At 34.2% G+C, this 20,411-nt stretch overlaps 3 protein-coding genes across 5 annotated transcripts; all 3 read right to left on the bottom strand.

Annotated features, from left to right (window-relative positions):
• Window positions 1–1,971: 1,971 nt before the first annotated feature.
• On the bottom strand, window positions 1,972–4,733 carry LOC135833053 (esterase E4-like). Its single transcript, XM_065346661.1, has 10 exons — window positions 4,408–4,733; window positions 4,187–4,324; window positions 3,941–4,100; window positions 3,687–3,872; window positions 3,371–3,585; window positions 3,133–3,286; window positions 2,833–3,008; window positions 2,456–2,615; window positions 2,224–2,341; window positions 1,972–2,144 (listed from the first exon to the last, which is right to left on the bottom strand). The coding sequence occupies exons 1-10, from the start codon at window positions 4,546–4,548 to the stop codon at window positions 1,982–1,984; spliced, it is 1,611 nt and encodes a 536-aa protein (XP_065202733.1). The 5' UTR covers window positions 4,549–4,733; the 3' UTR covers window positions 1,972–1,981.
• Window positions 4,734–6,177: 1,444 nt separating this feature from the next.
• Window positions 6,178–9,773, bottom strand: LOC135833052 (esterase E4-like). Its single transcript, XM_065346660.1, has 6 exons — window positions 9,261–9,773; window positions 8,205–9,177; window positions 7,962–8,115; window positions 7,678–7,853; window positions 6,443–7,500; window positions 6,178–6,351 (listed from the first exon to the last, which is right to left on the bottom strand). The coding sequence occupies exons 2-5, from the start codon at window positions 8,718–8,720 to the stop codon at window positions 7,336–7,338; spliced, it is 1,011 nt and encodes a 336-aa protein (XP_065202732.1). The 5' UTR covers window positions 8,721–9,177; window positions 9,261–9,773; the 3' UTR covers window positions 6,178–6,351; window positions 6,443–7,335.
• Window positions 9,774–10,541: 768 nt separating this feature from the next.
• Window positions 10,542–16,241, bottom strand: LOC135833050 (esterase FE4-like). 3 transcript variants are annotated; one of them, XM_065346659.1, is made up of 11 exons: window positions 15,774–16,227; window positions 15,548–15,694; window positions 14,386–14,545; window positions 14,006–14,194; window positions 13,707–13,921; window positions 13,475–13,625; window positions 12,696–12,871; window positions 12,469–12,622; window positions 11,125–11,245; window positions 10,849–11,023; window positions 10,542–10,744 (listed from the first exon to the last, which is right to left on the bottom strand). In XM_065346659.1, the coding sequence occupies exons 1-10, from the start codon at window positions 15,912–15,914 to the stop codon at window positions 10,861–10,863; spliced, it is 1,617 nt and encodes a 538-aa protein (XP_065202731.1). In that variant the 5' UTR covers window positions 15,915–16,227; the 3' UTR covers window positions 10,542–10,744; window positions 10,849–10,860. The 3 variants fall into 3 exon arrangements, with proteins under 3 accessions (XP_065202731.1, XP_065202730.1, XP_065202729.1); XM_065346658.1 differs by lacking the exon at window positions 10,542–10,744 and having other exon boundaries at window positions 10,799–11,023; window positions 15,774–16,015; window positions 16,089–16,241; XM_065346657.1 differs by lacking the exon at window positions 10,542–10,744 and having other exon boundaries at window positions 10,799–11,023.
• Between the last annotated feature and the right edge of the window lie 4,170 nt (window positions 16,242–20,411).

Genomic DNA, 20,411 nt, shown 5'->3' with positions numbered 1-20,411 from the left:
CGAATAATTCCTGAGAACTACCGCCCCACAGACCCCTAGCTAAGTTTGTCATTAAGGGAGGGAGTGAACCCCCCTTCCAATGGGTTTTTGCTCGTTCTTTCCCCAGGGTTTGATTTTATCAAAAAAATATTTATGTAGGTAAGTATACTCAACTTCCACATTAGATTATCTTCAAATAAAAAAAATTATGGTAATTTTTTTTTTTAAAAGTGGCATCTCTCTGTTTACAGGGTAACTTTAGCAAGTTTTCAAAGGGTCCCACAAATTTGAGTCCTGCAGGCGCCTGGCATACTGAAAAATAATTCTCAGAAAACAGAGAATGGCAAAAAAATGTCAATTTTTTATAATTTCTTACGAGTGTTTCTGCATCTTGAATTCCAAACTAATCATAACAAGAAAAATTGAATCTGTGAGAAAAGAAAGGGACCAAGTCACAAGTTCGAAAATTTTTTTTCACGGATATATGGGTTTTGAAATACGGCGGATCGACTGGTGATGTCAGATTTTCGCAAAATTGCCGGTAAAGTGGTATTTGGGTGCCGAAAAGGGCCGGGTGCGCATTGATGACTTGTTTGGTAAATTTTTTGAATTCCTTGAAAAATGACTAACATTTTCGAGAAGACCATTTTTTGAAATTCAAGTTCAGCTCTGTACTGAAAAAAGACAAAAAAATTGACAACTTCGGCAAAAATTTTTACACCTCAAGGGGTTTTTGGTCAATTTAAAGGAGATAGCAGTCTAAGTGATGTATTTCGATGTAGAATCAAGCCCTTTCCGTGCCCGAGCAGTTTCAAGAGAAATTTTGGCGATTGAGTGCAGAAAGGGTCTAAGTCCCATTTGTTTAGGCAGCAACAGCGCCGGCGCACGTGAGTATTTTTTTTCGAAACTGTGCTAAAAATTTTCTCTTGGGGTTCTCTTTCAATGACCTTGAGCATGTTTACCAAAAATTGTTGATTTCCGAATAAATCAGTTTTTTGTTATTCCTGAAAAATGCGAAAGTGGACTTAGCCCCTTTCTGTTCTCATCGATTCAATTACTATGTACATTATTTCTGGTCTTGAAATACTTGGATATTAACCTTCAATCGAGCTCTGGGCACTAAAACTCTGGGGCACTCTGCGTTTCTCAAAAATTGTCCGAGCTCTTCAAAAAAAATACCTCTTCACGCTTGTAAAGCGTGTAAAGCTCGTAAGTTATGTTTTATTTTTTATTTTTTCATAAGAATTAAAAATATTTACTTATTTGTTTTAATTTAAACAAACGAGCTGCAAAAAAGTTCCTCGGGTGTGAGGGGCTCGAGGGGAAAATTCAGTTCAAAATTTGGAGAGGGAATTCGATGGAAGGTTTCGTGTAGAATGACCTCAAAAAGACTACAGGAAAAATTTCGGATCTCTGGCTTGAACCATCACTTATCTATCGAGGTTTCAAATTTTAAAATTTCCATTGAAAATTACAAAAAGGTTTTTTTGAAAAAAAAACTGTCAGTGGTAATTTATCATTCGAGTATTATGTCCAACTATATGTAGAAGTAAGAAAACCATTTTTGAATTTTTTATCTCGTTTCCACGGGTTTTGCATGAGTTACAAAAATGATACGATTTTGGAATTACTTGAATTGTGTGAAATTACATTTTAAAACCCATTTTTTTTTCATTTTTAATCTGATAATTTTGAAATTTTATCATTTGAAACCCTAGTGGGATATTCGTAGTTCAACTCGGGGATCCAAAATTTTTCCTGCAGTCTTTTGAGGTCGCCCTACAACTTTTTATCGAATCGTCCTTCTTATTTTCAAAAAAAAAAAAAAAAAGTCATAGATGATTCGTCTTAGAATATACCTACCTATCTACCAACCTACCTATTTCGGATCAGCATAATAAGAACTCAATAAAGGGAGTTCCTTCTTTGATGGAGCGATACAGGTATCAAAATAAGAAAATAAATTCATTCAATAATATGAAATATCAAGGTACTCGTATATTTAATTATTTTTGAATTGTTTCTTAATACCGTCCCAAAACTCCGATCTTTCGTTGTTCAGCTTACCGTTCACTAATGTTATTGTTTCGTTTATATCCAAGTAACATGGTTTATCAGGAGTTGATGGCTTCCATTCAACTGGTAAACTTTCGTAATTCGGATTGCTGTGCAAAAAAATCACAACGCAACAGTATATGGAACAATTACAAATCATGTATGAAATAAACGAATATTGGTTGATACCCTGTTCTAGCAAATGACGTGAAGAGCTTTGTCATTATGTCTACCATTCCTTGGGTTGGTTTATCACGAGGAGGACTGAAGCAGTTCCAGTAACTAAAGTCGCAAGCGTGGAATGCGCCTTTCAAAAATATCAGTCGCATAGATTAGTTAGGAACTTAGTTTTTCATATTAGCCTCTCATTGTAGAATGCCCATCAAGTAATCGAAATGATGTTTTGTTATGACAAACTAACCTTTCAAATATTCTGGCATAGTGTGTAACACGGCTGTTTTCATAGATATAATTTCACCATCAAAACTGAATTTATACACAAAGGCTGATGAAGGTAATTCAGTCGCAATAATATTTACAAGTGTATCGTAAAGATCAGAAAGGACAACGTCGTCCAAAATCTGTTTAGGAAAAAAAATTAGAATGTACGTGTACCTACTAAGTTCAAATAAATGTAGGGGGGGGGGGTCAAAAGAGAATGGGTCCATCTACAAGGATTCTTGATCATTCGTTTGTTTTGAAAAATTGGAGGTAGGAGTGGTAAAAAAGTTGAATTATGATATTTAAAAAAAAAGTGGTAGATAAATGTCAATGGTTCCAATTTCCCAAATGACTTACATCAATTTTTGTCAACAAAGGCGCTTGTTCAATTGGTTGCCCTTGTACATAGAATGATTCCACTTGTTTGTTGATCAGTTTGATATTTTCATCGCTCATGTGACCTCCCCAGCCCCAGTGATTTTGGCAAAATGATGTCTTGAAATTGGCCTCAGTATTTCGTAAAACATCTCCGCCTACAAGCGTCAAAAGTAGGTATCATATTAGCATGCCACATATTTGTGCAAATGTGCATTATACTGAATTGCTGGCGCACTTTTGAGTGCCTTATGTTAAAATAATGTATGTATACGTACGTACGAGTAAATGCCATCACCGATTCTTTTTCGCAAAATCCAACCATTATTGGTATTCGCATCATTGATTCGAGTAATTTCTCCGGAGACTGGGGGAAAATAATTCCATAATCTACGGTCGGTGAGAAAATTCCTATTGGATATGCAACCACGAGATCCTGCAATAGAAGTTCATTTCGATACTTGACTCGTGTCTGCTTACTGAAGTATTAATGTAAATTATAAATCGCGAATCTACATACGTTTTGAAATTCCGATATCAAGGATCTTTGATGTGATGTTAATAATTGAGCATCTTGTTTCTTCAAAAATGATAGCAATTGTTTTTTATCACTGACTTTTCCCTCAAAACCTAAACGCTGTGCGATTTTGAAAGCGTAAATTTCGTTCGAGTCTCGAGATGGGACTAGTGGAATGAGAGCATAAGAGCCCATTAGGATGGCTTTATGAAAGAGACCTGTTTGAAAAAGTTTAATGAGTTCGGTGCATTGTTATTAGCATTATTGATAAAAGGTGTCCCACAAATGTTTTCAAAATGATGATGAAATTCAGATTCACCTTTGGCTGATGATGATAGCATCAGAAAGTGAACAGCTGCAGCTCCACTGCTGCTTCCAAGCACTGTGACATTATCAGGATCGCCACTAAATGAATGTATATTATCCCTGATCCATTCCAAAGATAAAATAAGGTCTTTGAGACCTTGATTACCCGAACACTTTTTCAATCCTAAATTCAAAAAACCTGTGAAAAAAAATCTCCTGTGTTTAGATTTGTCAAAGATCAACGAGAAGATTGAATCGAGTTGTTACCAAAAATATGAATTCTGTATGAAATAGTAACATATACGGTATCATGATGCATTACAAATTCCGTCGATCCGTAATGATCACCGTTTGGTGTGCCAAATAAGAAACCTCCTGGATGAATATTGACAATTACCGGCTTTAAAGGTTCATTTTTACTAGGCAACTGGTCGAAAAAGAAAAATGATTAGTGTCCATGACGCGGACGCTAATCTTAAACGAAGACAATTAATTCTATCATGGTTGTCGTACTTTTGGTGTATGAATATTATTAAACAAACAATCCTCATCTCCAGTCATTTGGTATTCTTTTAGTGAAAATTGTGTGCAACCTGGTTTTTCTCTCGTCGCGTCGTAAGTGGTTTTCCATGGCTTCACTTTCACTGGATCCTGTCCAAAATGTATACGAGAAAAATTATCTTTTTTATAAAATTATATCGTCGGTTGTATGAAGTGTTAATTTGATTAATTACCTCGAATCGAAAGTTACTGACAGGTGGTTGTCCATAAGGCACTCCGAAAAAGGAATAGAATTCAGCTCCTGAATATTTCGAAGATCCTTTGATTCCTTTGATTTTCCCTTCATTCACTGTCACAATAATTTTTTCCGACATTTTTGAACTGTTCGGTTAGTAGGTATGTACTTACTTATTTATTTGCCATCGCTGATACACCTAGTTAAATTCTCTGTAGGTAGTTTTCACTACGTAGGTGGTAGGTACACAACATGAAAATGTTGATAATTTTTGGCCATTTTCCAGAAATTTTTCGTAGGTACTATTATAGATTAGGTACGTTTTTCTATACGTTTTTAGATATGAAATATTTGTAGGTATATCTCCTGAAAAACGTGTTAATGTCTTAAGTGGTTGTTTGAGCACTTATTGGTGATATTGATTTTCAAAGTTACCCCATCAATCTTAAGTTAAAGAACTTTCATAGAAAAATTTTAAATAGAAATACTCACTCATGGAACACCTATCCAGTCGAGTTTGGTCAATTTCCAAGGTATTCGATTATGTATCTAGTACTTGGTGAGCTGAGGTAGAACACATCGTGAATACTGATACCACCAAAATTGCGGCCAAAAATTGCAATAGTAATAAATTTAAATTCTATTCTAGACTCAAAGATAGTAACGATAAACTCAAATGTAGTAATGTAGTTTACTCTATAAAATGTACTCAATGTGAAAGTGTTTACATTGGTGAGACAGGGACCTACCTATCTAATCGTCTGTATAGGCACAAATACGATGTACGCAATTCAAAAACGTCTACTGCTCTTTGCGAACATTCGAAAATGACAGGGCATAATTTTGACTTCGATAATACTAAAATCCTAGCTTTTGAAAAAAACACTCTCAAAAGACGCATTCTCGAATGTATTTTCATCAATCAGACAAAGAATGCGATTAATTTTAGAACGGATTTGGCGAATTTTAACGAAATTTATCGTCTTGTTATAGGTTAAGTTGTATATTTGTGTAATACTTTCAGTCTAGTTACTGCCGCTGAAGAAGGCAACGAATTTGCCGAAACGTACGGTTATTGATAATATTCTAAATATATAGCGTGAAAAATCGACATGTGTTGTAGTTTTTTTTTCGGTAAATGAGTGTGAAATAAAATATTATTGAATGATAGTAATCCAAGTTGAAATTTTACAAAATTTCACCAAATGAAATAGGATAGCCTATATTCACTCTGCGCCATAATTTCGACGCGCTGAGTCGGCTCATGATCGTTTCAAGTCGTTTTTGAGCACCCAGCAATTGTTTGGAAGTTCCAGTTCTCCAATGAAGTGCTACAAAATGTGTCCAGAATAACTTCGACGCGAGGTATTTCAAATTGAGAATTTCCACAACATTTCAACATGCTGAGTCGAATGAAAGTCATTTCAAGTCGTTTTGGAGCCTCCGGCGACTTTTTGAAAGTGAGCAAGGAGCTCAATGATTGAAAAAAATGAATCGATTTGGAAGAGATTTCATTTTCTTTTAAATTTTAAGTCTCGAGATCAACGCTACCCTTCTTCTTCTTCTTCTTCTTTTTCTTTTGGCTTGTAAATACAATTTTATTTTTCTAAAACATGGTGTTTTTTTTGAATCGTTCTACATATAATATTGAATCTTTAACATAATTACTCTACGAAAGTAGATACCTAATAAAAGAAGTTCCTACTTTGATGGAGCGATACAAGTACATATCAAAATAAGAAAAAAAATCACTCAATAATATGAAATATCAAAGTATATTCAATTATTTCTGAATTGTTTCTTAATACCATCCCAAAACTCCAATCTTTCGTTGTTTAGCTTACCATCGACTAATGTTATTGTTTCGTTTATATTCAAGTAACAGGGTTTATCAGGAGTTGATGGCTTCCATTCAACTGGAAAATTTTCATAATTCGGATTGCTGTGCAAAAGAACCACAACAGTAACTATGAATTATTAATGGTACAACGAAAAATTATGTATAAAATAAACGAATATTGGTTGATAGGTACCCTGTTCTAGCAAATGACGTGAAGAGTTTTGTCATTATTTCTACCATTCCTTGAGTTGGTTTATCACGAGGAGGACTGAAGCAATTCCAGTAACTGAAGTCGCAAGCGTGGAATGTGCCTTTCAACAATATCAATCGCATAGATTAGGTAGCAGGCGCGAGAGCCCCTGGCAGAACCGAATGGGATCCTAAAAATGTTATTCCCTCTCCCTGAAGAATCTTTCTCGTCCTGTTTCTTCTCCAAGTTGTGCAATTGTTTTTTGTTTTTTTCTTTTCATTCAATTTTGCAAAAAGTATAACGAACCTGGCGGGAACAAAACCAGAGATGTTTCCCGGGGGGTGGGGCTAAAATTTTCCATGAGGAAAAAATGTCCATTTTGCCGAATAAACTGACCAGTTTTTGAAGTGAAATAAAAAATGAAATGACAATAAATGTTGCCAATTGATATATCGTAATTCGCATTAAAGGCTTATAAAAAGTTATTATTTTGCCTTTTAAATTTATTGAAGTTTCGAAACTGTTTTTTTTTTTTTTGGTTTGATTTAGAAAAGAGATATAAATTGATCCGAGCAAGGTGAGTGCAAAAGCGTTTAAAAATGTTTATTTCAAGAGGTTAAAAAAAACAATGTTGTTTAAAAATTTGTTAGGACTGAAGCTTGCAAAAATTTATGTAGGTATAGAGATTAGAGGCGAACATGATATTATATTTTTTTTTAAATTTAAACATAGCTTCTGGGAGGGGTCCCTTGGTGTTTCAAGGCCCCTGGCAATCGACAGATAACATTATAGGCCAGTTCGCCCATGTTAGGTAGAAACTTGGTTTTCCATATTAGCATTTTATAATAGAGTGCTCATCGAGTAATCGAAATTATGTTTTGTTATGTTATGACAAACTAACCTTTCAACTTTTCTGGTATAACGCGTAACACAACTGTTTTCATAGAATTAATTTCGCCATCAAAACAGAATTTATACACGAAGGTTGATGAAGGCAATTCAGTCGCAATAATATTTACGAGTGTATCGTAAAGATCAGAAAGGATAACATCATCCAAAATCTGTTCAGGAAAAAAAATTATAATGTGCTTACCTACATATCTACCTATGCACTATGGATGTTTGATTTTTCGTTTGTTTTGAAAAATCGGAGTTGAGAGTGGGAAAAAAGTCAAATTATGACATTAAAAAAACGTGGTAGGTAAATGTGAATGGTTCCAATTTCCCAAATGACTTACATCAATTTTCGTTAACAAAGGCGCTTGTTCAATAGGTTGCCCTTGTACATAGAATGATTCCACTTGTTTGTTGATCAGTTTAATATTTTCATCGCTCATGTGACCTCCCCAGCCCCAGTTATTTTGGCGAAATGATGTCTTGAAATGGGCTTCGGTATTTCGTGAAATATCTCCACCTACAAGCGTCAAAATTATGTATCATACTGGCGTGCAACATTTGTGCATGCCTAATTGCTGACGCACTTTAGAGTACCTAGACGTTAAAATACTTAATTTATACTTACGAGCGGATGCCACCACCGATTCTTTTTCGCAAAATCCGATCATTATTGGTATTCGCATCATTGATTCGAGTAATTTCTCCGGAGATTGTGGGAAAATAATTCCATAATCTACGGTCGGTGAGAAAATTCCTATTGGATATGCAACCACGAGATCCTGCAACAGATGTTTTTTTCGATACTCGACTCATGTTTACTGAAGTAGGTATTGATGCATGATGCAAATTATAATAATCATGAAGCTACATTTTGAAATTCTTCTATCAAGGATTTCTGGTATGTTGTCAGTAATTCGGCATCTTGTTTCTTTAAAAATGATAGCAATTGTTTTCTATCGCTGAGTTCGCCCTCGAAACCTAAACGCTGTGCCATTTTGAAAGCGTAAATTTCGTTCGAGTCTCTAGATGAGGCTAGTGGAATGAAACCATAAGAACCCATCAGGACAGCTTTATGAAAGAGACCTGTTTGTAAAGTTTGATGAGTTTGGTTCGTTGTTAGCATCAATGATGAAGGGTGTCCCATCAAATGTTTGCAAAATAATGCGGAAATTTCGTGATACGCCGTGTAGAATTGATATTCACCTTTGCCTGCCGGAGATAGCATCAGAAAGTGAATAACTGCAGCTCCACTGCTGCTTCCAAGCAACGTGATATTATCAAGATCGCCGTTGAACGAATGTATGTTATCCTTGATCCATTCCAAAGATAAAATAATGTCTTTGATACCTTGATTACCTGAGCAATTCGTCAATCCTAAATTCATAAAACCTGTAAAGAAATGGAAAAAATATCTCGCGTGTTTAGATGTGTCCAAGATCAGCGAGAAGATTGACTCGAGTTGTTACCAAAAATATGAAGTCTGTATGCAATAGTGACATATACGGTGTCATGATGCATTACAAATTCCGTCGATCCGTAATGATCAGCGTTTGGTGTGCCAAACAAAAAACCCCCTGGATGAATATTGACAATTACCGGCCTTAGAGGTTCAGTTTTGCTAGGCAACTGGTCGAAAAAGAAAAAGTATTACTGTGGATGACGCTCATCGTTCACGAAGGCAATTAATTCTATCCTAATTGTACTTTCGGAGTATGGATATTATTGAACAAACAATCCTCATCTCCAATCATTTGGAGTTCTTTTGCGGAAAATTGTATGCAACCTGGCTTTTCTCTCGTCGCGTCGAAAGTGGTTTTCCATGGCTTCACTTTCACTGGATCCTGTCCAAAGTGTATATGAGCAGAATTAGTTTTTACATAGGTATATCGGTTGCATGAAGTGTCATTTGATTAATTATAGGTACCTTGAATCGAAAGTTACCGACTGGTGGTTGTCCATAAGGCACTCCGAAGAAGGAATAGAATTCAGCTCCGGAATATTTCGAAGATCTTTTGACTCCTTTAATTTTCCCTTCATTCACTCTCACAATAATTTTTTCCGACATTTTTGAACTGTACGAGTGAGAATAAAACTCATTCCTTCGCTACTTATGTACCTGTGCCCACGTCTAGTAAAAGGGTACTAAGGGTAAAAACGTAAATTTTACAGGAGAGCGGTTTAAAGTTTACGTTTGTATTTTCACGTAATTTGAGTGTAAAAACGTGAAACTTCGAGTGGTGATGTAGTTTTCGACGGTGTTTAGCAATATGTATATTGTTGAAAGACGCGTGTCCACTTGCAGCAGCGCTAGCCGCTTGGTTAAGGAACCCGCTCGCGGAGCGAAAGGTACAGAGATCGAGTTCCGCCTCGGGCATGAAATTTTTTCAAAATTTTTTTTTGCGATTTTTATTTTTACGAGTTGAATTTTTATAGAAAATCTAATTTAATCATTTTTTTTTTGCTTTTGAACAATGAATAATGAATTTTTGTGCAAACTAATAATTATTAAAAATGATTTCAATTGAAAATGAAAAATGAACTGGTCTCATTCGAATTTTCATGAAATTTTACATAAGAATCAAAAAAAAAAATATTTCACCCAAGTTACCCTGAAAGAAAAATAAAATTTGATCAAAACCCTAAAATTCCATTTTTTTTTTTAAATTTATTTTTCGACTTTACTCACTTAAAACGCGTGTAGCGCGCTTAAAAAGCACTCTACGGGTCTGGGACCGGTCTCATTCGAATTTTGACGAAATTTTACATAAAAATCAAAAATAAAAAAAATTTTGAAAAAATTACCCTTAGTACCCTTTTTCTAGACGCGGGCACCTACATTGCTTACATTGTTATTATCGCTAATACATTTGGTTTAGTTCTCTGCGGGTAATTTTCACTATTAACGCCTATGCAAATCCTGGTAATATTCGGTTGCTTCCCAGAATTTTCCCTTATCTTGTGTTGGGGATTACGTCTTTCCCTAATCGTAAGTTTTTAAGCGCGAAATATATACCCGGCCCCCTCAAAAAAGTGCTTACCTATGGTCCTAAATGGTTGTTTCAGCGCTTTATGAGTGATATTTCTTTTAAAAGTAACCCCCATTAATATTATGTGAAAGAACTTTTATAGGAAAATTCCAAATAGAAATACTCGCGGAATACCAGTTTGATCAATGAATTCAAAGGTACATAGATTATGTGCTTAGTAAGTTGAGGTAATTGAGTGTGAAATAAATTACGATTGAATGATAGTGATCCTATTTGAAATTTCTACAAAATTTCACCAAATGAAATTAAAAAAGCATAAATTCACTCCGTGTCTTAATTTCAACATGCTGAGTCGTCTGGTGGTGGTTTTAAATCGCTTTGGAGACCGGAAGCTCGATAATTATGTAAGCATTCAGTAGGCCTACATACATACCAAACAGGATTAAAAATATACCCATTGTTTGTAATCGATAACATAAAGTTTTTTTTTCCAGTAAATTATTTTAATTTAATGTGATTGCTAACAAGAATATTATTTCAGTGCCTTGAAAACTGTTTCTTTATATTATCCCAAAACTTTAACCTTTCTCCATTCACTTTGCCTTCCACTATTTGCATCGGATTGTTTACGCTTAAATAACAAGGATTCTCCAAAGTTGATGGCTTCCATCGAACTTCTAATTCACTGTTGTTTGGGTCGCTGAAAATTGCATAATTATTGTTAATCTTTTTTTTTTTATCAGAATGTATGTTGCTAACAATAGATAAATTGTCAGTAAGGTTAATGAATGAATCAAGTACCCAGTTTTTGCGAAAGTTGTTACAAGTTTTGTGAAAGAATTAATCATATCACGAGTTTGTTTATCATCAGGGCTGTCAACGAAACAGTTCCAATAGATGTATTCGCTTCCATGATACGTTCCTATTGGAGGAAAGACGCTGAATGAAAATCTCGCTTAGGATGTTGGAAATTATTATAATACTTTTTTGTCGTTTGTGATATGGTGGGGGGGGGGGGGGATAAATGAATTACCATGAATTACTAAAATAATTCCTATCAAATTTAAAAAAAAAAACTTTCCGATATTTTTTCTGGGTTTTTCTTAAATTTGGAATTTTAAATATTGAGTCAATTTGAGCAAAAAACATATCCATGAATTAAAACTTTCCTTAGAGAGGATACTTTACACCCTTTTCTTGCTAGGCTTCACCAAATGTCGAAAAAATTGAAAAAACCTCCCCCCCCCCTCTACATGGACTTCCAGTCACGAAAAAGTCGGAAAACGATTTTTGTAAGGTAGGTATAGAAATTCAAGTTTGACACATGAAAAAAATTCGTACGATTTGATCAGTTTGTTCAGTCTCATTTCTGCGACCTCCCGAATCGATTAATGAGCATTTTGAATCGTTTTACAACTTCTAGTGAATTTTTGAATGTTCCAATTTTTTCTAATATTGCGTTAAAAGCGCTAGAATGAAGTTCAACCTGCACAAATTTAGATTAGTTATTCTCAAATTTTCACACTTTTTTCCCACTCTTGAGGTGTCACTCCCAAAATCTGCTCAAATGTAGATAAACTTGTTAATCAGGTCGAGTATAATACACAACTCGATTTTCAGCTGTCCAACTTCATATTCACTCCTTCTGGAGCAAAAAATTCAAAATTCTGGAGAAATTGAAAAATCGCGCTGGAAGCTCCAGAATGGCTGGAAATGGTGAAATTTGGATTTGGGTAATTAATATTAGTTTTGGGACTTATTTTGACCATTTTTATTGATCAAGTACGTACTTTTTAAAAAAAGCTTAAATTGCCTACAACAGTCAATTTTGAATTTTCAAAAATTCGCCAAAAATCGAAAAATGAACTTGGGCAGCTAAAAATTTGGTTTTGGGGGTTTTTTGACTATGTTCTTGCCAAAAATCGCGGTCCCGTTCAAATCCGAGTGTGACACCTCAAGAGGTTCCTGGTTCCCTTGTCAGCCTTTGAAATTTTTTCGATGGCATATTTTTGGACACTCGTTTGATCTTTCTCGGGTCCAAAAAATTGGCTGGTTAGAATATTCCCTTTTAGATAAACAACCAGGCTTGTTTTGAAATACTCGTAGGTACTAAAATACATAATAAATAATACATCAAATTCTCACCACTAATACGTTCCTCAAAATTACCAGCATCTTTCAACGTGATTAATTTCCCTTCAAATTCAAACTTGAAAACGAACACTGATGATGGTAAATCCGCAGCTATCACATCGATCAGTGTATCATAAATATCAGACATGGAGATATCCGACTGGATCTGTGTATTTTGAATTCGAATCACGTTATTAAGTTTAAAAGTCCCTCTTACTTGGCTAATTGAGAATACATGCTTCGACTTTAGTGGATAATGAAGCTTTTGCAATGGGGTTTCCTTCCGCGTAGAAAGATTCGATTTGTTCTTTTATCAGATTTATTTCATTGGTTTTCATATCATGTCCCCAACCCCAGCAATTCTGACAAAATGAAGTGTAAAAATTATCTTCTGTTTGTTTCCTCATTTCTCCACCTGGAATATGTGTTTCGCTCGTATGCATAGTTCGTTTGCATTTAAAAGATTGGAGTAGGTAAATGTAAATTTAGAGATGTGCAGTCTGAAAAGTGAAAAGTAGGTATACTTTTCTTTCAATGAAAAGTTGAAAAAAAAAGTTCCTACTTTTCATTTCACTTTTCATTTTTCACTAAAAAAAAAAGCGAGTGACCAATCAATTTACTCATCAGAGAACACTGACCTCATTGATGAAGTCAAATATCAAGTTTCACTCTCTCCACTCCTCCACCTTCGCAATTCAGCACCCATGAATTGCATTTTAATATTTTTCACAGCATTTTTTTCAAAACAGAAAAACCCAAAAATGTTAGAGGCTCTAGAAAAGCTCAAAACTGTCACTTTTCGATCAAGTAGGTGAAAAAATATAATTCTGTTTATTTGTGTGTTTTAGATAGGCAAAAAATACATCGATTTGAAGCTTTTACAAAGAGCTTTAAAATGAGACTCACGCTATTTACTTTTCACACTTTTCACAACTTTTCACACTTATCATTTCACCAAATTTATTTTTCTGAAAAGTGCACATCTCTATGTAAATTAAATTAAATTATTTATACTTACGAGTAAATCCTAACATCGCTTCTCTTTCACAATACCCTACTAAGATTGGTATTCGCATCATTGATGGAATTAATTCCATTGGTGAACAAGGGAAGACGTGAGGATCAATAGAGGGTGAAAATACCCCGATTCCAGTGATAGGAGCGTGAGTCTATAAATCAAGAATATGTGTTTGATTTCTAAGCAACTTTGTCAAACTAAAATATAGGAACGTAATTAAGTATTGATTAACCTTTGGTAAGCTATTTTGGTACCGTATTAAACACAGAAGAAGTTCTTCTGGCGATTTCCTTTGTAAAAACTTCAAAATTCTTGAATAATCATCAAGATTGCCCGAGTATCCTAATAATTTAGCGATCTCGGCTCCATGATGTTTATTCGCTTCTGAGTGCGGTGCAATAGGATTCATTACGTAGCCACCCATTAGCACAGCTTTGTGAAATAAATCTATGGAACCAAGTTTTAGATACTCGTATTAGGTAGTTATAGTTTAATCATTTTTTTTATGCTTTTGGATACTGGGTTGGTTACTTCTATCTAATGCTGGGGATAACATCAATGCGTGAACTGTAGCTGCTCCACTGCTGCATCCAAGCAAAGTTATGTTCTCAGGATCGCCTCCAAACGAAGCTACGTTCTCTTTGATCCAATGGAGGGACATGATAACATCTTTGAAGGCTTGGTTACCTGAACATTCCTTCAATTCCAAATTCAAAAAACCTAGAAATATAACCGGTTTGTTTAAATTCGTCGTTCATCTTCTGATTTCAATCCGAGCACGATGAAAAAGGTTCAAGCGGAGTCATAAATAGAGAGAAATATCAACGGAAATTGTGATATCTAAGTATGCCTCAGTTAAATCCACCGTTGTCAAAAAAGTACATAGGTAGTCTTATATAGGTATTATGTACCTAAAATATGCAATCTGTAGGAGATACAAACATACACCACATCATGTTGCATGATGAAATTAGGAGAACCATAATGTTTTGAGTGAGGCGAACCAGTGAAGAATGATCCTCCATGGATGGTAATAATTACAGGTCGTAAAGGCTCACCTTCGCTAGGCAACTGCAAATTGTTAATACAGACATTTTGAAAACTAACTCTGATTGGAATGAAACTTGGACCAGTGGAAAGAGAACCTCAAAGAACCTTCATCCTCCAATTTTTAGCTGTTCAAGTGAAAATTAAAGGATGGGGTTTTTTTGAGATCCTCTTTCCCCTAGTTCAAGTTTCATTTCAATTGAAGATTATTATGTGGGGAGGGGGGAGTGGAGTTCCCTTGTAGTAAGATATAGTATATTACTATATAAGGGACGTAGGCAAGCCATGACTGCCTCGAGCGATTGCTCCCTCGCCTTCGGCTCGTTCGCAATCATTCGCTCACGGCAGTCATGGCTTGCCTACGTCCCTTGCATTGTAAGATATTTTACATTGCATTCGTCCCGTTAAATGTAAAATAACTGACGTGATTTTAGCTGACGGAATCTGAAATAGTATATTTAAAAATCAATTATAGAAAGCTGGATTCTTTATAGTCTTGTGCGAAATGAATCTTTAAAAGAAATACATGGTTACTAATTTGTTGTTTACACAAAATTTCATGGGAGAAATCACTTTCCAACGTTTATTATCATTTGTTTCTTTCTAACGTTTAATTTGTTTCATTTCAAAATGTCAAGTAGCGAAAGTGAAGATATTTTCATGGCACCTCGGACACCACCAAAATTACGTCAGGCAGCAGGAAATGCTAAGGGTTCAGCAATCCCAGATAAGTAAATAAAAGTAAAGAAAGTAGAAATTCAGAACTACTGAACTAATTTGTAGAGGGAGGTAGGTGGATTACTTACCTCCCTAGAGCCGGACAGTATCAGTATTGTCCAGCTCTAGAGCCGGACAGTATTAATATTGTCCAGCTCTAGAGCTGGACAATACAGTATGCTGTTAATGCCTTCCTACGTCCCTAAAATTACGTCAGTTATGGTACACTTACGGGGCGGGTGCAATGTAAAATGTATTAAACCATACTAAATAAATGATGATAATAATAATAATAATATTTCAATTTACCTTAGGCGTAAAAATATTATTGAATAAACAATCTTCCACTCCCCAAAAAAAACACTCTGTGGCTGACACGACGGTTATCTGCGAACAGCCTAATTTTTCTTTTGTCCCGTCGTAAATATTCGCCCATTTCTTCGATTTAATAGGATCCTGCGCAAATTTAAATCAAGTAAGGAATTTCATTCACCTACCTAGCATACTATTCTCACTGTTATAGGTACTTAGGTACCTTGAATCGTAAATTATGGACAGGTTGCTCCGCGTAGGGTATTCCATAAAAAGCGTAGTATGGTGTTTTTGAATGATTCGATATCTGTTTCACTCCTCGAATTTTACCTTCGTTCACCGTAATAACCACTTTTTCAGTCATATTCACGTGTACGAATCGAGATACATGTCAGCGCATTTCAGAACGACTATCGTTGGTGCGATGAATAGTAGAGTTGGTAACTAACTACTGTATCATACGTACTTGAATTTGGACACAAATAAAGATAACGACTTTACAATTCGGTTTCAGGGTAAATTACCTGTAAATACTTACGTAATAAAGTTGATACCCATGGATTTTTTTTAATATTTTCAAATATTTCAATTCTAAATTCACACTGGCTTCCAGTTCTAGTAGAGTCAGGTTTTTATTTTCGTGATAATAATGGTTAGAACGTACTTAGGAGTAAGTGTAGGTACCTACCTATTATTTTGCTCTATGAATTTATGTGTTTTTTTTTTTTTTTTACCAACGAAAACAACCTCCTCCTGGCGGAACCCTACCTAACACTGATAGCAGCATGTCTACTTATTATCGCTATTTTTGATAGCAATGTCTACACTGATAGAAAAAATTCGTAATGATTACTCAATTTTCACGTAAAAGTTGGACAAGGGTCACATTTCGTACCTGTTATAGTTTTGTTTTGAAATGATTCCTTTAAATGGCAAGTAAGCGTCACTAAAAATAACAATACCATTCGCCATTCATAGAGTAACAGTTACTTCTTTTTCCCGTAATTTTTACCCAATGTTACAAACATGAATACACAACCTTTTAGAAAACAAACCGGTTTTTAGGACATTTGTTACAGGACACATCTAGGAGCCAGCACTCTTCTTTTTCATCTTACATTAGCAATCGCGTAAGAAATAACATGTGCACTGTGCAATATTTAATAATTTGAATTTTAAAAATTAAAAATGAAGGGAAGGTATGCACAGTTTCAATTTTTGTTTTCAGATTTGTTGTTTCCTTACGAAGTTGAATTTATCCTACCTATAATATTCTACTAAAATTCCTACACCTACAGTGGGGTTTGAACCTGAGACCTCTTGATCCTAACACCCTACACCTAACCCTACGACTACCAGTACCTCATGGAGTAGTGGGCATAAAATAAATACTATTGATATGCTTCCATTCGCGCGTTGCTGAATGCTCTGATTTGCTATGACATAGGTATTTGATCTATGCAGAAACTTTCTGATTATTACACACATTCGAGTCAAAACAAATTTACTCAACATACATGTTTGTTGTATTGTAGGAAATTTATTCAAATGAGTTTTTTTTATTCCAGTGAAATCGAAAATTTTCAAAGCTAAATTCCGAAATATTTTTAAAAAATTATAAAAATGCCAATTAAAAAATGAAATCTATTAAAAAAAATTATTTTAGTGGAATTGAAATTTGTTTTTTTAGATTTATTGAATAAATTCACGAATTGATTTTTGTATTTTTATTAATTTGGAAAGAAAATTATTATTTGGTTTTACTAAGATTTTTAAAAAATGTATCCAGCATTTATTTACTCATTGTTCATTTTTTTGTTGATATTTTTGATCCGTCAAAATTTCAATTTCATTTTCAAAATTTACTACCTACTTATTGCCAATTCAGAACTTTTAAAATCATTTTGTATTGATTTTTTCAAATTCTCATAATCAATAAATTTTAAATCAAACTGTAAAAAACAATTCATGCAAAACGTTTGAGTGGGTAATTTTTAAATTAGATACCTTATTAAAAAAAATTGAAAATAAGGCTTTTTTGATTGATAAAAAATATACATAATTTAAAACCAAAAGGATTAACAGTAAATATGAATTTGGAGACATTTTTATCCAATATTTCACTCAACTTTGAAAATGTAACTGGTCTCCTTACCCAAATTTTATGATTTTTTTGGACAAAATAAGGGGTTTGAGTACATTTTTAATAAAACTGAATTTGAAGATATCACAATTTGCTATCGATTGGTATAAATTTTTTGAATTTATAGGAATAATAACGATTTTTCGAGCGTTTTTAGTTACAATTTTTACCAAGTGATAAATAATTTGAATTAAAATTCCTCCAAATTTTATAGTGAGCACGTGGGTATTTTAAAAAACCAAAATGTTCAGCATTTTTTTCTTTACAACATGGATTTTATTCGAAATTCTAGCAGTTGCATTTTAAAAGTTGCCGAGGTTCAAAGTTGCAAAACGAAGGTTATTATGAAATTCAACAATATTGTACAAAATATCACAGATTGATGTACATATGAACTGCTAAGAAATGGGAATTTGCTACCTACTGTAAAATATGATGTAGGTAAAAAAACTGAAAAACAAGTAAACATGGAAAAAATGTTGCATAAATTTATTACTTGTGTTGAAAATTGAATAGATACTCATTTTCCAAGTGATCTTCATTTTAGAGAGAGGATTCAATACTGTGATTGAAGTAAGGGAAAACTCGGAAAAAACGCAATGTTTCAGTATAAGTATACTGAATTTATTGCTGTGTGAACACTGAAACAGTTACGGGATGTTTTACGTAATTCTTACTGTACTAAAACGGCGTTTATACTTTTTGTAGGATAAGTGTTCCTTATTTGCAACAATAACAGGTACAATCCTAATTTCTGTATTTGTTACTGTGTTGATAAGGTGATGCTGGACAATTTTCACAGTAACTATACCTAAAATACCAAGTTACTGTTTCTTTAAATTATGCTGCAACAGTTGTTTTCCCCTACCTTATAACTGTTACTCTAGAATTCAGTTCTACTTGCTCTGAAATTCAGTATAAATTACTTGAAATTTTACGTAATCATTCCGTCAAGTAATCATTCCCCAATTTATCTCAATGGTTACGCAAAACTTCTTCTTGAATACAGAAAATTATGAAATAAATACCAAAAATAAGGTGTTTTGCCATTTTTTCCGTGATTTTTCGTAATATTTACTGTAAAAAGGCAACATTTATGAAAAATATTGTAAATGATGCCAAACTTACAGTAACTTTTACGAAAAATTTCTATCAGTGTAATATCTCAGGGTCAATCACTCGAAGGGGTTTGAGAAATTCTTTCTTCTGACGTGCGCATATTTTTCTGCGTTGATGATTAGAGCAGAGTGTCAATGTACGTAAGTAATTGTTCGATAGGGAGCATGTGAGCAATTCTGAATTCTTGAGGATGGGGGGGTGGAGGGAAGATATTGAAATTCAATTTAGAGAAAAAAATATGGATTATGTCTGGAGAGCGTGATTGGAATTTGTGATCCCTCACTCGAGTTTGATGACTTGAATACTAAGAACGATTTAAAACTCTTCTTGAAGAAGAGACTTTACCCCAATTTTTTTGTTGAGGATTTTCTACACATATACACGAAGATATGCTCTGAGTTTTTTGAAAACTCCAACTCTTCAAGAGACTCATACTTACCTAGTCAAACTCAGAGTTCAACTTGGGATTTTGCTCTTTTTCAAAAAGACTGTGGAAGAGTCAGAGAAATCGAACTCTTTTACTACAAAGTTTTGAAGAGTTTATAAAATCAGCTGAAAACTCCTTTTGGCGTGAATTTTACTCGTTGTTCTATTCTCAAGCTCTAATATTGTGATATTTGTAAGCTTGATTTGACCTTGACCTTGAAATTGTGCTCTCTCAAAAAAGCGTTACCTGCCTGAATAGAGATAAATTTAAGAAGAGTCTCAATCTCCCTCAGGTGAGTTTACCAGAGCTTGAAGTAAGTGAAATGTTGAAATGCTTTGTAGAAATCGCTTCAGTAAAAAAGTATTTTTATCGAGAAATATTGTAAGTGACAAGTTTCTCTTATCTCATTGGCACGATACATAAAAATACCGAGTTTCCTTTTTTGAAAAGTTTATGGGAAAAAAACGTATAATTTTTGAGCAATGTTTTGAGGTAATGCCCTTGAAATTTATACATCCTACATATTAAAAAATATGAAAAAATTTTCGGTTTTTTTTTCAACTTGACTCAAAATTTGATTGCTTATCGAAACAAAGCTTGTACGTATAGGATGAAGAATGGCCTACCTCTCCCTCCATCTCCCATACCCCATCCTCTAATAGCCCGCGCGCGCAGTCCGAAGGTCTCTTGGATTTTTTCGGAACAATTTTTACAATTACTTAATGCCTATGTAGTATGTACATTTACCTACCTAATTATTCGTATAACAGAAACTGCAAAAATTCACAAAGGATCGAAAAATTGAACAAATCAGCTGAAAGTCAGCGGAGAAAATGTTTTAAAAATTTTCTTTCGTCCTATCCGAGTTTCTATCCAATGAAAGGTTATGGAACTGAGGAATTTTCTTTTAAGATGGCAACAAAGCGTTTGACATTTGTATCGTCTTGTTTTGACATCTTGTTTCAACTTTCTCGACCTCTACCAGCTCCTATTCACAGCAAATGCTTTTCGCTCACTACGCCTTTTTCAGATTCTAGTTTTGTTCTATTCTGTTTCATTTTTTTAACAAATAAATAATGTAAGTTCGAGCAATTTTGTGAAGGGTTTTGCCGCGCGAAATAGCTGAGAAATTTTTACATTCGACTAAAATTTACTAAAATTTGAAATAATTC

This window comes from Planococcus citri, chromosome 1 (genome assembly GCF_950023065.1).
Source record: "Planococcus citri chromosome 1, ihPlaCitr1.1, whole genome shotgun sequence".
In the NCBI taxonomy this organism is placed as follows: Eukaryota; Metazoa; Arthropoda; class Insecta; order Hemiptera; family Pseudococcidae; genus Planococcus; species Planococcus citri.
Note: the sequence above shows the minus strand (reverse complement) of the source record. Positions and strands in the feature narration are given on the sequence as shown.